The following is a 14077-nucleotide window of genomic DNA, read 5'->3' on the forward strand; positions in this document are numbered from 1 at the left end:
ATCCAAGTGTCGGGTGAGAGGTTTTTGTGTGAGGCAGTCTGGGTGCGGGCAGCTTAGTGGGGGATCTGGATGTACAGGAGCTCACTGGGGAGTTCCAGGTGCAGGGGGAGTGGGACTCTGCAGAGGGGTTCAGGTGAAGATGGTTGGGGCTTGGGAGGGGGTTTGACGGAGAGGCCTGAGTGTCTGAGGCTCAGCAGGGGGGTCCAGGTGCTGGGGGAGTGGGGCTTGGTGGGGTTGGGGTCTGAGTGCAGCTGGTTGGGGCTCAATAGGGTGGGGATCCGGGTGTGGGAAGTTTGTCGGGGTGGTCCAGGTGCAGCAGGGGTGGGGGTTCTAGTGCAGAGGCCTTAAATGTGGGGGGGAGTGGTCTGGGTGCAGGGGTGGAGGCCCGGATGCAAGGGAGGGGTCCAGGTGCAGGGGGGCTTTAGATGCAGGGAGTGAGGCTCGGTGGGGTGGGGGTTTGGGTGTGGGGGATCTTGGTGCAAGGTGAGAGAGCTCGGCCGGGAAGGTTTGGGTATGGTGGGATCCAGATGCACAGGGGTTGGACAGACGGGGACACAGCTCCCCATATAGTGACTCCTCCCCCCTGCAGCTGAGGAGCAATGGGAGCAGAAAGCAGTGGAGGGGGGTGCAGATCTTCCTGCAGCCAGGAGAGGTGTCTGGAGATAAGTCTGACCTGGCCCTGGCCCCAGCACCAGCCCCAGTCCCAACTGCTCCTTGCAGGGAAAAGAAAGTCCTGTTGCCGCCCGCTTCCAGTCCAGACAGGGCATCCCTTGCTCTGCCCACCCCACCCCACCCCCACAGGCGTGATTTACCTCTCCAGTGACTGCTCCAGGAGCCTGAAATAACATGCCTGCACTGCTGTGGAGGAATGAATGACCCTTTTGCGGCTTCCCTATGCTTCCATGTCAGAAGTCATTTTTCTGTGGGAAAGCAAAGAAATCTGCGGGGGATGTGAATTCTGTGCATGCACAGTAGTGTAGAATTCCCCCAGGAGTAAGTATGTACAAGCAGGTGCAAGATCATTGCTATACATAATTGAAGATTAGCCTGCTCTTACAAGCTATAGTCATACAATGCCGTGGATTTCAGTAGGGCTGCTTGGGTCAATAAGAACTACCCGCATGAATAAAGGTTTGTAGACTTGGACCCCAACTCCTTGAGAGGTTAAAAAAGGATTGTTTTATAGTTGTTGTGTCGGAAGATATCTCCACTGTTTCAATAATGTTTGTACAAGGTATGCCTTGTGAGGCATCATTTATCATAATTTGCTGATCAATAATAATATGGCAAAATGCAGGTAGCAGTGTTGGATGTGACGTTATAAACTGAAATCACGACTAAAAGAATGTTTTCCAGATCAGTCTGGGGAGTGGCCAAACCAGTTCCTCAGAGACCAAGGGCGATCTGATGCCTCAGCCAGGTGTCAACAAGGCCGATGGACCATTACTTGCTCAGTGGCTGTTCACTGGCAGGAAAAGGGACAGGCGAAAAAAAATCTACATCTTAGCAAGAAACAGCACGGAGTTCTTTCTCCACATCTTGCTCCCAGCTGGAAATGTTTTTTCAAGAAGGGAACTGAAACTCTAAAAATAAGGGCAAATGCACTAAGACTCCCCTCTCTCTCCCTGCCCATTCTCCCTCATTCTCTGCACCTGAAAAGACAAAGGAAACAGCTGTTGGATTCTAGGGGGAGGGATCTTGACTGCTGAAAGCGTGTGGTGAGAAAACTTCGCTTTGAACCTAATATAGTTTGTTAAATTAGGCACCAGTAAGTGTTTTATCTTTGTTTTCCTTGCAGCCATTTCTGACTTTTATGCCTCATTACTTGTACTCACTCAAAATCTATCTCTTTGTAGTTAATAAACTTTTTACTGTTTTATCTAATCCAGTGTGTTTAAGTTGGAGTGTCTGGGTTCTCCTATTTAAAATAATAAAGAAGCACATTCTTCCCTTAAAGGAATAACAGCCTTATTATATTTGTACTACCCAGGAAAGGGCTGGAGAGTAAAGGACCTAAATTATGGGGAGAAGATCTGGGATGGGGATGGGGGAGGGGTCACCCTGCAGAATAACCAAGGCTGGTCAGAGTCACGATGTGGCTGGCTGGCTGGCTGCAGCACACGTGGACATAGCTGGGAGTGACTTGCATGCAGGAGGGCTTTTGTAAGCAGTCTATGTTGGAGGCTACCTGGAACCTCGGTTACAGGGCAGGACTGACACAGCTACTCATTAGTCTGGATTGTGCCCCAGTATGTCACAATTATATATAATCCATGGTAATCAGGTAAATTGATATGGTTACAGACAGCTAGGATTTTTGTCTGATAATTTGTTCTTCATTATTATGTTTATGTCAATGACATTCATGGATATCTCAACTTCAGAAGATCTGGAATGGGGTCAAGTAGATTATTTTAGATTATAGGACTGCTGTACTACCATTGCTTGGGGTCTTTGGCCAGCGTTGGTGCGTCTCTGATTATAAACATCTTCAACTTTGGAGTATTGTACAATTCCCAGCCAAGTTTTGGATTAAAATCATTAGTTTGAGAGTTTTTTAATTCTTTTCTGGGACTGGGAGGAAGGGGGTAAACAGCAAAATCCTTTGGCAGGTTTTAAGCATTCAAATCCCTATATATTTTCCTTTTCGTTTGTAATGAGTAAATATCTCAGTTAACTTTGTCTGGGAGAATGGATTTTTCTAAAATCAGAAATGTATTCTCACAATTGCAGAAGACTACATGTTTTGGAGTATGTTTTTAAAAGTATGTGTGTGTGTGTGCGTGCTTTTTATATATATATAAAATACACACACCCACACATTGAAATAATTTTAATGTTAATTACAAATGTTACATATATACCCACTATATCAACGTAAAATTAGTATGCTGAAATGACAATTTTTTTATTTTTATTTTTGAAATGATCGGCTTTCAGAAGTAGTGGAAAAAACTTGAACATGAATGAGTATCCTCAGTCATTTTAGAACACAGTTTATAAGGGTTTTTCAGTGGATCGGCCCTATTCATTTAAATATTATTTTATATTTTGCATTTGTCCGGTGCATTCCATCTAATCACAGTGCATTTTATAAACACTATTTTAGTTTCACAGTGTTCCTGTGAGCTTGTCTAAAGTAGACCAGCTTTGAAGAGGTTATATTTGGCTGCCCTTCTAACATACATACATATTTTACAGGCTGGCCTTTTCATGAAAAGCATAGCTCAGCAAACACTATTATATAAGCTTTGTGTAGTGCTAAAACGTCAGCGTCCTGAGGTTTAATGAGTGTGATATTTGGCATCCTGCTCCTTCCACAGCAAGGTCACATTGATAGAGGGGAGGCGCTTCATGCTGCATTCATTGCTCAGAAACATTTAACTTTGTCCATTGCTTTAAGCGGGCAGGATGACAAAGTTACAGAGCCCACTCTCTTTTATTGCCCTTGTTCCTTTCTGTCTATATCTGTTTACCCAACATTCTACGTACAGCCTTTATGGCACCCATGTCATAGTGACTGAGCACATAATAGTATCTCCCTCACCCTGCAGAGTGTCTGCAAACACAAGGCACAGCTGTTGGATGAATGTCTCAGATGTGGCTATTCCTGAGGTAAGAGATGGGCGGGTGACAAAGGAAATTCAAGGGGGACAGGGTAGTTCGGAATTAATTGGTTGTTTAAAATACCATAAACAGCCAATCAGTCTTTATGACTGAGACATTTCCCCACGTAGGAGAGACAGGAGTGCCATCACTTTTTGACACCCAGACTGCTTAGATTTCCACATTTTAATCTTCCTGCCTAGTTCTGAATGTTCCTCCTTTTGTCTTTAGTGTTATAAGATATTGAGGGGGGAATATGAAGATGGAACGGTCCTTTTGCATATCTAATACTGAAAATCTTCCAAATGCCGGGGGTCAGCTAGTTAAATCTAAATTAATCCTGCACACAGTATAGTAGCTCTGCAATGACAATGAAATGGACGTTACACAGAGTCCAAGCGGATCAGAGAAAGTTGGCAGTTAGGTGTGTGTGCGTCTTGTTTTGTGTTAATGGGATTAAACATCAAAGACTAACTCCTAGCACCAAAACGTTTAAAGGCATTGAGAGACACTTGGAAGTTTCTTTTCTTATATTTTTAATCTAAAGCATATTTAGGCTGCCCTGAATTAAATCTTCTTTTCCTCTTTAAGGTTTATAAAAGCATAAAACACCTTATAGACTCATAGACTCATAGACTCTAGGACTGGAAGGGACCTCGAGAGGTCATCGAGTCCAGTCCCCTGCCCTCATGGCAGGACCAAATACTGTCTAGACCATCCCTGATAGACATTTATCTAACTTACTCTTAAATATCTCCAGCGATGGAGATTCCACAACTTCCCTAGGCAATCTATTCCAGTGTTTAACTACCCTGACAGTTAGGAACTTTTTCCTAATGTCCAACCTAAATCTCCCTTGCTGCAGTTTAAGCCCATTGTTTCTTGTTCTATCATTGGAGGCTAAGGTGAACAAGTTTTCTCCCTCCTCCTGATGACACCCTTTTAGATACCTGAAAACTGCTATCATGTCCCCTCTCAATCTTCTCTTTTCCAAACTAAACAAACCCAATTCCTTCAGCCTTCCTTCATAGGTCATGTTCTCAAGACCTTTAATCATTCTTGTTGCTCTTCTCTGGACCCTCTCCAATTTCTCCACATCTTTCTTGAAATGCGGTGCCCAGAACTGGACACAATACTCCAGTTGAGGCCTAACCAGCGCAGAGTAAAGCGGAAGAATGACTTCTCGTGTCTTGTTTACAACACACCTGTTTATGCATCCCAGAATCATGTTTGCTTTTTTTGCAACAGTATCACACTGTTGACTCATATTAAGCTTGTGGTCCACTATGACCCCTAGATCTCTTTCTGCCATACTTCTTCCTAGACAGTCTCTTCCCATTCTGTATGTGTGAAACTGATTGTTCCTTCCTAAGTGGAGCACTTTGCATTTATCTTTATTGAACTTCATCCTGTTTACCTCAGACCATTTCTCCAACTTGTCCAGATCATTTTGAATTTTGACCCTGTCCTCCAAAGCAGTTGCAATCCCTCCCAGTTTGGTATCGTCCGCAAACTTAATAAGCGTACTTTCTATGCCAACATCTAAATCGTTGATGAAGATATTGAACAGAACTGGTCCCAAAACAGACCCCTGCGGAACCCCACTTGTTATACCTTTCCAGCAGGATTGGGAGCCATTAACAACTACTCTCTGAGTACGGTTATCCAGCCAGTTATGCACCCACCTTATAGTAGCCCCATCTAAATTGTACTTTCCTAGCTTATCTATAAGAATATCATGCGAGACCGTATCAAATGCCTTACTAAAGTCTAGGTATATCACATCCACCGCTTCTCCCTTATCCACAAGGCTCGTTATCCTATCAAAGAACGCTATCAGATTAGTTTGACACGATTTGTTCTTTACAAATCCATGCTGGCTATTCCCTATTACCTTACCACCTTCCAAGTGTTTGCAGATGATTTCTTTGATTACCTGCTCCATTATCTTCCCTGGCACAGAAGTTAAACTAACTGGTCTGTAGTTTCCTGGGTTGTTTTTATTTCCCTTTTTATAGATGGGCACTATATTTGCCCCCTTCCAGTCTTCGGGAATCTCCCCCGTCTCCCATGATTTCCCAAAGATAATAGCTAGAGGCTCAGATACCTCTTCCATTAACTCCTTGAGTATTCTAGGATGCATTTCATCAGGCCCTGGTGACTTGCAGGCATCTAACTTTTCTAAGTGATTTTTTACTTGCTCTTTCGTTATTTTCTCTTCTAAACCTACCCTCTTCCCGTAAGCATTCACTATACTAGACATTCCTTCAGACTTCTCAGTGAAGACCTTAATGTAGTCTGGAGTTTTTCTTGTGTAGAGGAATGTCCTAGAAAAGGGAAGAGCTGTGCTGCCCACAGTACCCAGACTGCTATGATTGTCATTTTGATTAGCAGCAGTATTTAATTTTAGAACCTGATTTGTTTATACTGAAGTGAAGTATTCCTTTAGTGCAGAGTTTTACTAAGAGAGAGGGAGAGTGACTGCTACATTTTTAATTATTTTCTGGGATTGGGCGGAAGGGAGTAAACACCAAAGTCCTTTGGCAGGTTTTAAGCAGTCAAATCCCTATATCTTTTCCAGGAAGAACTGAAGCTTCTTGTTGGGAAATGGCTAGTCTGGTCTCTAGGGTGATCACAATGTTGTTGCAGAGGTCTGCTCTCTCTTAGGTTCCCAGGGAGCTCTGGGTTTCACGTGGCAGGTCTCAGTGTTGACCATCACAGCCATCCATATGTACAATTCCCAAATGTTCAGAAAATGGCAGAAAGCCCAGTTCCCATGAGTAATGTGACAAAAGTACAGATGGGAAAAAATGTTCAGCTCCACTCTCACAAATAACTTGGGAGGGATAGCTCAGTGGTTTGAGCATTGGCCTGCTAAACCTGGGGTTGTGAGTTCAATCCTTGAGGGGGCCACTTAGGGATCTGGGGCAAAAATCAGTACTTGGTCCTGCTTGTGAAGGTAGGGGGCTGGACTGGATGACCTTTTGAGATCCCTTTCAGTTCTAGGAGTTAGGTATATCTCCTATTATTATTATAAATGCCTCTGGAATGTCCTATGCAGAGCTGACTGGATAAAATCCATGTGGTCTGCTGGCGAAAACAGGGAGACTGGAGTTGCAAGGTTTGTTCCTAGCTCTCCCCCTGAGATGACATGTAACCATTGGTACATCATTTCCTCTGGAATGGAGGGAGCAGGGTGAAGATTACAGCTGAGAGTGTGAGTTAGTCAGGAGGAAAACTGATATGTATATTAAAAGAAGATGCTTTTAGTGGTAATGGGGTCTGAAATTCTGATGTGGAGCTGAGATTTTGGTTGGCGCTCCTCTCTAACTTCTGTTCATTTGCTAGGTTCATGCTATTCAATATTAATACAGAGATATTTATCTTTAAAAATGGTATTTATCAGTTAACTTGAGGGAGACGTGCACATATTTCTGTGTGAATATACACTTGATTAAAAGCTTTGTCTCTGTCTTTTTTCCCCAAAGGGGTCTTGCACCTCAGAATAAACCAGAGCTGCAAAAGGTGATGGAGAAAAGGAAACGAGATCAAGTTATTAAACAACAAAAGGAAGAGGAAGCGCAAAAGAAGAAATCAGACCTGGAAATAGAGTTAATGAAACGACAGCAGAAGCTGGAGCAGGTGAGAAGGGAAATGGTGTTAAGAATAGGTGGAGAAGATCACTGGGCTAGAGATTAGAATGGACTGGGATTGATGGGGGAATTACAGCAGCCTTCTGTCTATGTAAATATTTGTGTTCTGTGTGCACCTAAACAATCCTTAATGGATTTTATCCTTGCAGCATTCCTGTGAGGTAGGGAAGTATTATCCCCATTGTACAGATAGAGAACTGAGACTATAATATAATAATAATTGGAGATATACCAATCTCCTAGAACTGGAAGGGACCTTGAAAGGTCATTGAGTCCAGCCCCCTGCCTTCACTAGCAGGACCAATTTTTGCCCCAGATCCCTAAGTGGCCCCCTCAAGGATTGAACTCACAATCCTGGGTTTAGCAGGCCAATGCTCAAACCACTGAGCTACCTCTCCCCCATAGGTTGGTTGAGGCCTGCGTACCCTAGGAGGATTCATAGCTGTAGTATGGTATATGGACTCAGCACAGAAGTGATTTTGCTGGTATAGTCTATACCAGTTAAACAAGTAAAGTACAGACGCTCCCCGACTTATGCAAGTGTTCCATTTCAGAACGCCTTGCGTAACTCAAATTTTGCAAAAGTCGGAAACATATCTCTGACCATTACGCCCTTCCCTCCCCCCCTCCCCCCCCCAAAAACGCCTCCTATTTCTAGCTTACGGAACTTTTTCTGTAAACTCAGATTTGCGTATGCTGGGTTTACGTAACTTGGAGTCCGTCTGTAGACTATACCAGCATATTCACTTTTATACCAGTTTAACTTCATCTGTGCTAGGGGGTTTGCTGGCATAGCCATGCTGCAAAAAAATCATACCCCTAACCAATATAGCTGTGCCAGCAAAACTTTTAAGTGTACACCAAGCCTAAGCAACTTGCTTAGGGAAGTGCATGACCAAGCCTGGAATTGAACCCAGAGTCCTGATTCTCAGTCCAGTGCTCTGTCCACTAGACCATCCTTTCTACCCCTCCCTTAAAGAACTTTTGTTTTAAAGGCATGCAGTGTTGTTGTGTATTCTCTTTTAACACAGCCAAATGCAAGGTCACACATCTAGGAACAAAGAATGTAGGTCACATTTATAAGATGGAGGAATGTCTCCTGGAAAGCAGTGACTTTGAAAAGGACATAGGGGTCATGGTAGAAAACCAGTTGAACATGAGCACCCAATGCAGTGATGTAACTGAAGGGATTTGTGGATGTATAAACAAGAGTAGCTCGAGTAGGAGAGTGGTATTGCCTGTGTATACATTGTCATCTGACCATTACTGGAATCCTGTGTCCAGTTCTGGTGCCCACACTTCAAAATGGAATGTTGAAAAACTGGAAAGATTCAGAAAACAGCTACAAGAGTGATCTGAAGTCTGGAAAATACGCCTTAAAGTGAGCTGCTCTCAATCTATTTAGTTTATCCAAGAAAAGGTTAAGAGGTGATTTAATCATGGTTTACGTGTTCCTATATGGGGAAGAGATTTCCAGTAGTAGATGGCTCTTTAGCCTAGCAAAAAAAGTCATAATGAGATCCAATATTTGGATGCCGAAGCTAGACACATTCAGACTAACAATAAGGTGCCAGTTTTTAACCTTGAGGGTAATTAACCATTGGAACAACATGCCTAGGGATGTAGTGGATTCTTCATCTATTACAGTTTTTAAATCCGATTTGGCTCTCTTGCTAAAAGAAATGCTGTAGCTCAAACCAAAGTTATGGCCTTGATGCAGAATTTAAAAATCTATGACTCTATTGCCAGGCCTTTAATAAACAAACAACCCTAACTACAGAGATTATGTGACTTGCAATCTACTGGGGTGAAATTTTACTCTATTGCAGAGGGCCAGCCGAAGGTCTGTGTGTTCCTTAATGAGCTCTGTTGTTTGTTTGCATTAAGACAATCCAACACCCACCAAAGTGCCTTCAGACAACGAAATAACTTACTCAAAAGCATTATTTTTTAATTTAAAAATCCATTTAAAAATAATCATAATTAAGATACAGTTAATCCAGCTAGTTGTCTAACTAAATATTAATTAATTACATTCCAAGCCACACACAAAAAGTTTAGAAATTAAGAAATTTTGAGGGGTTAGAGATTCAGTTTTTTTAAAATCCTCATCCCCAACAAAGAGCCCAGTCTCAAAACATGTCACCGCTTGGAAGCTCCCTGAAATGTCCTTGATCGGCTCAAGTTCAAATCTGGAAAAATAAATCCTGTTGCAACAGGAAAAACCTGCCCATAGCAAATAGTGTTGTGACTCTGCCTGTGTGGCAGGAGTGACATCAATTGACAAAATGATTCATTGTGGAATAGAGCCATTCTTTATTATAATCAGATGTGTCCCTTGTCACAGGGCCAGAAAAAGGAGAGCTTGTGAGCTTGTTTGAGTGGTATGTGGTCCCCATTAACATCAGGAAGACCCTGCTATATTCAAATGAACAGTTCCTCTCAGGATAGTATTTACTGGTCATTTTCTAGACAGTTGCTTCTTCCTGCCTATTGGCTCATAGGTTTGCACTCAGGACTTGTAGGGTAATTGTTGTTCAAAGCAATTCATAAACAGCATTCTTTACAAGCAATATATGACCACACTTGATGGTGCATAGTAAGCAACTACATGCCCTAATGTTTTTTGATGGCTGCCATGTGTGAGCAGGAATGCCACATGCTTTAAAAATGTTAGTAATTGGGCACTCAAAATGTCGGCAACAGATGGGATTGGGGGAACTGTTTTACTCTTCTTCTGCTCAAGATAGGCAAAGCAATTGGAGATGTCTCCATTAGACCCCTAAATCCATATTGAGATCCTACAACTATGCATGTTAATAACTCTGATCTCCTGTATTCTTTCTTTGGGCATGATTGTTCCCCTCCTGCACTGAAAGCCAGACGAGACGATTTTATTAATTATTATATTGCAAGGAAATTCTCATGGATCTCTCCAAAGACTTAATCTCATTATCCTGTCATGTGAGTACGGTTTGCCCCACGTGGCAAAGCTATTTCCAGTCTGGGTGTATCTTCCAGGAGAGATTGGTTAGGAGGAGATTGTGATACTCTTGTCTAAATGCCACTTCCCCTCTTTTTTTATTAAAGTACGTTCTGGTACTTCTAAGTCTTTGAGGCTACATTTCCTTCTGTGTGAAATTATAGCTTTAATTTTGGTCTGTGACTTTTCATTTGTTAACACAGGTATTTTAACTTTTTATAAACGTGACTCTCATTTCAGCTGGAACTTGAGAAACAGAAGCTCCAGGAGGAGCAGGAAAATGCACCTGAATTTGTTAAAGTCAAAGGCAACTTGAGGAGGACAGCCCAGGAATCAGCAGAAGCTCCAGACTCCTAGAGGAAATACCTGCTAAGATTTTCAACATTCCAGCAGTGGCTGCAGAGAAAGACTTCTGCAAGTTGTCAGATCCCTTTACCCTGGAGAGGGAAGATATACGGCATTCAAGTGATGTTTATCGAAGATGGGTTTTGAATTCCTGGAACCTGTGGATTAAAACTCTGCAACATAAACAGATCAAACTCACCAAACACAATATTGAGACCAGGGGATCAGCAGCCTGTTTTCAGGTCAGGATTATGGACATGTCTGAAGTGCTTAATGAGAGACTTAAACCAGGGACACTAGAAAAACCCTTTGAGCGTTGCACTGCTTGGTTTCTTCTGATCCCAGTTTAGTGGAGACATCAAGCTTATATTCTGCTTTTCTTTTCTTTTTAAATTCTCTGGTCATATTTTATGGAACTTTGCTGTGCAGGGAAGTTCTCACTTTCTGTCCTTTCAGTCTGTGTAAACTCTGTTTTGAAAATGTGGGTTCCTGCATTTAATTTTAATGGGGGTTAAATGTAAAGTGGAGTGGTGTGTCCTGGTCATTGCTGGGCATCTGCACTGACTGTTACCACTGGGAAAACTGGTGCAGAGATATAGGGATGTTTAAAATTCCAGGGCACTGAAAAAAGCTAAAAAAGTTTTTAGGACCAAATTCTGTCTTTGGAGGTGCATGTAGAATTTGGCTCTTGAGAGCACAAAAATTGGAATATTTCCTCACCTGGGCAAAAATCAAAGGCTGATTTCCCCTCTCCCCTCAAATGCATCCCTTGCCCCACCCCACTAGAGCAATTACAATGTAGAGGCCCAGGTACAGGAGTACCTTTTTCCTGTCAACTCTTAGTGGAAAATGATGCATCCTCTAGTTTTTATGTTCTTAAAGACTGCTTGGTTTGCTGGCGTGGTCTTTCTCCTCTGGGACCTACAGATCTAAACTCATTGTTAACAGATCAGTAGCATTAAACTCACAGGACTGACGACAAGCATTTGAAGGGCCTTGCTCAGAGCACCTTGAAGACAACGGGAATGCTGTGCACGGATCAGCTACAGAATCAGGTTTAAATGACACCAAATTAGCCCTCCAAGGCTACTGAAATGAGAAACTTTCCCTAATGTTCGATAAGCTGTGACTTCTCCCATCTTTTCTCTTGTCTCATGAAATAAGGGAATCAAGTTATCACTGAGTCTTAGGGCCATATTCTGTCCCCTACACGTAGCCCTATTGACTTGCCACTGAGTAAGATGGAACTCGGTCTGAGTAAGGGTGACAGAATCTGCCCCTTAGTGCTTATGACTGCTACTTTTCCCCTGTCAGGAAAGCCTGGAGTTGGGGAGGAGACTGCTCATGAGGGGCCAGAGCCCCCGCTCGGTTATGTGTGCACACTACCAATGCCTTTGTGAGAGGGATGCTTATCCATACCCGCTCATCGTCTTTGCCCTAGAGCGCTAAACAGAAATAAATGCTCCTTTGTAATTACATCTGAGCTAACTGCTTGAGAATATTTTCTCTTAATCTCAGCAGTGTGTGTGTGTGTGTGTGCAAGATGCTGTTTTTCTCTTTTGTTTTTCCCAGGGTACTGGAAATGTGAATACAGTTTTAGTATTGGACTTGGGACACAGCGTTCACAATTCACAGGGTTTCTTAGGCATATCCTTCAAGTTGTCAAGATCAAGGTTGTTTTTTTTTTTTTATGAGGACACAGTTAGATTAGAAGTAAATTAAATTTTGGGAAACTTATTACCATTGACTTAGATTGACAGTGCAGTTCACATTTAGAAGATGAAATGTTACAAGTGGTTTACAAAGCTGTTCAGGCTGTAGTCATACAAAAGGCAAAGGCAAAATGTAAGACACTGCATTTTGCAAACTCTACCATATTGTATTTTTGGGAAACAGGACCGTAACTGCTGCAGGGTTTTTTTCCCTGTGCCTTTTTTGCTTTGGAAGAAGGTCTTCCTGTCTAGCAGCCAGTCATTCAAACACACATTCTGACTGGATTTGCCTCTTGTCTTTTGTTCAGATGGCCTTATGGTCCAATTTTCTGTGTTGCGTCCCCCCGTACAAGGGCAGTGGAAAATACTTCTTTAGAAATCATACCTTGATGCTGAGCCACTGCTGTTTATCTTTCTCACCCACTCCCTGCCTTGTGAACTCCTTCAGATCTGCTGGATTCCACTTCCACAGCCAGCCTGAAGTCTTCAGAAATCGCGGAGACAACCTCATTTTGCTATACCAGCACATTGCTTCAGATGAAGCTCAGTCTCTCTGCTATTTCACCTCAGCGTATGTGGCAACCCAAACTCAGATAGAAAAGAAATAGGGCCTAATCCAAAGCGTGCTGAAGTCAGTGGAGAAGGCTTCCCATTGACTTCAGTGGACTTTGGCTCAGGCCTTATTGGGAATATAGGATGGACATTTTCCACTTCCCATTCATGTTGGTGTAACCAGTTGACTTGTGGTTAAAGGTAGAGTTTCTCTTTCTAAAAGATGGAAGATCTGAATACTTCTTGCACGTACAGTGTGAAGTAATTAAAAAAAAATTCAAATTCTGCATTACTAGACTAAATGGCAGTAGAATGACAATTTTTTTTAAATATCTTAGAATTCTGCTGCACTTTGTCTAGGAACCCAAAAGTCAATTTCATGTGGCTTTGGCAGGCAAACCTCTGTTTTTTTTTAAATCGGGTCCAACGTTGGTTTAGATGATGCAGCCCTTAGATGGGTGACCAGTTCGTCACACCTGAAATCGCATTGAGTCCAGAGGCTACTTGTGTGAATATCTGCTCACCAGTGTGAAGAAAGGCATTTATGATCTGCTCTTTAGTTACGTGAAATTTTAAGCAATCCTCTGTGTTTTCATTGAGCTATTTTCTTGAATTAAAAGTGGCTCACTTTTACCACTTTCTGTCTGTAATAGGGCAGAACAATTTGTTTGTTTGTTTTAAAAAAAACCTTGCTTTTTGTTAGTAAACTTAGGATTTCTTTCTAGCTCTGAAAGCTGGCTTTAACCTTCTGTTAATATCTGTACTTGTTTGAGTGTACATATATAAATATATATAAATACAAAAAGGGAGCCTTAATAGATGTGTTTTCATAATTTAATATTTTTTGTATTTGCTCTTGTATAATTGTTTTTAACTAAAGGTATTACAAAAATGAGAGTGGAATACTTAGAACCAAAGTTATGCTTAATAAAATCTGCTACATGCTTGGAATATGCAACTCTCTCTCTGTCTTGACCTACTGAAAATGGAGCTTCGGAGCTGCACTGAAAGTTATCCAGGTCATTTTCAAATTATATTGTCTTTATTTTTGCAAGAAACAATTTCAAGACCACACTGACTTGATTCCTGTAACTTGCCTTCATATTTACATGCATGTAACATAGTCGGCAAATTAGTTTGGCAGAGGCAGCTATATCTTGCTGTCTTTTTGCATCTTATTTTCACTGAGAAATTTTAAAGACACTTAAAATTTAGGCAGCATGGAG

At 42.1% G+C, this 14077-nt stretch overlaps 1 protein-coding gene across 3 annotated transcripts in view; it reads left to right on the top strand.

Moving 5' to 3' along the window:
- LOC115652695 (protein FAM107B) overlaps window positions 1-13800 on the top strand; it is a 93282-nt gene extending 79482 nt beyond the window's left edge. For all 3 annotated transcript variants that reach the window (XM_030565280.1, XM_030565118.1, XM_030565206.1), the window contains exons 3-4: window positions 7095-7248; window positions 10483-13800. In XM_030565280.1, the coding sequence (XP_030421140.1) occupies window positions 7095-7248; window positions 10483-10599 (271 nt within the window). In that variant the 3' untranslated portion in view covers window positions 10600-13800. The remainder of the gene's footprint in view (window positions 1-7094; window positions 7249-10482) is intronic.
- The last annotated feature ends 277 nt before the right edge of the window (window positions 13801-14077 follow it).

Source organism: Gopherus evgoodei, chromosome 1 (assembly GCF_007399415.2).
Source record: "Gopherus evgoodei ecotype Sinaloan lineage chromosome 1, rGopEvg1_v1.p, whole genome shotgun sequence".
NCBI lineage: Eukaryota > Metazoa > Chordata > Testudines > Testudinidae > Gopherus > Gopherus evgoodei.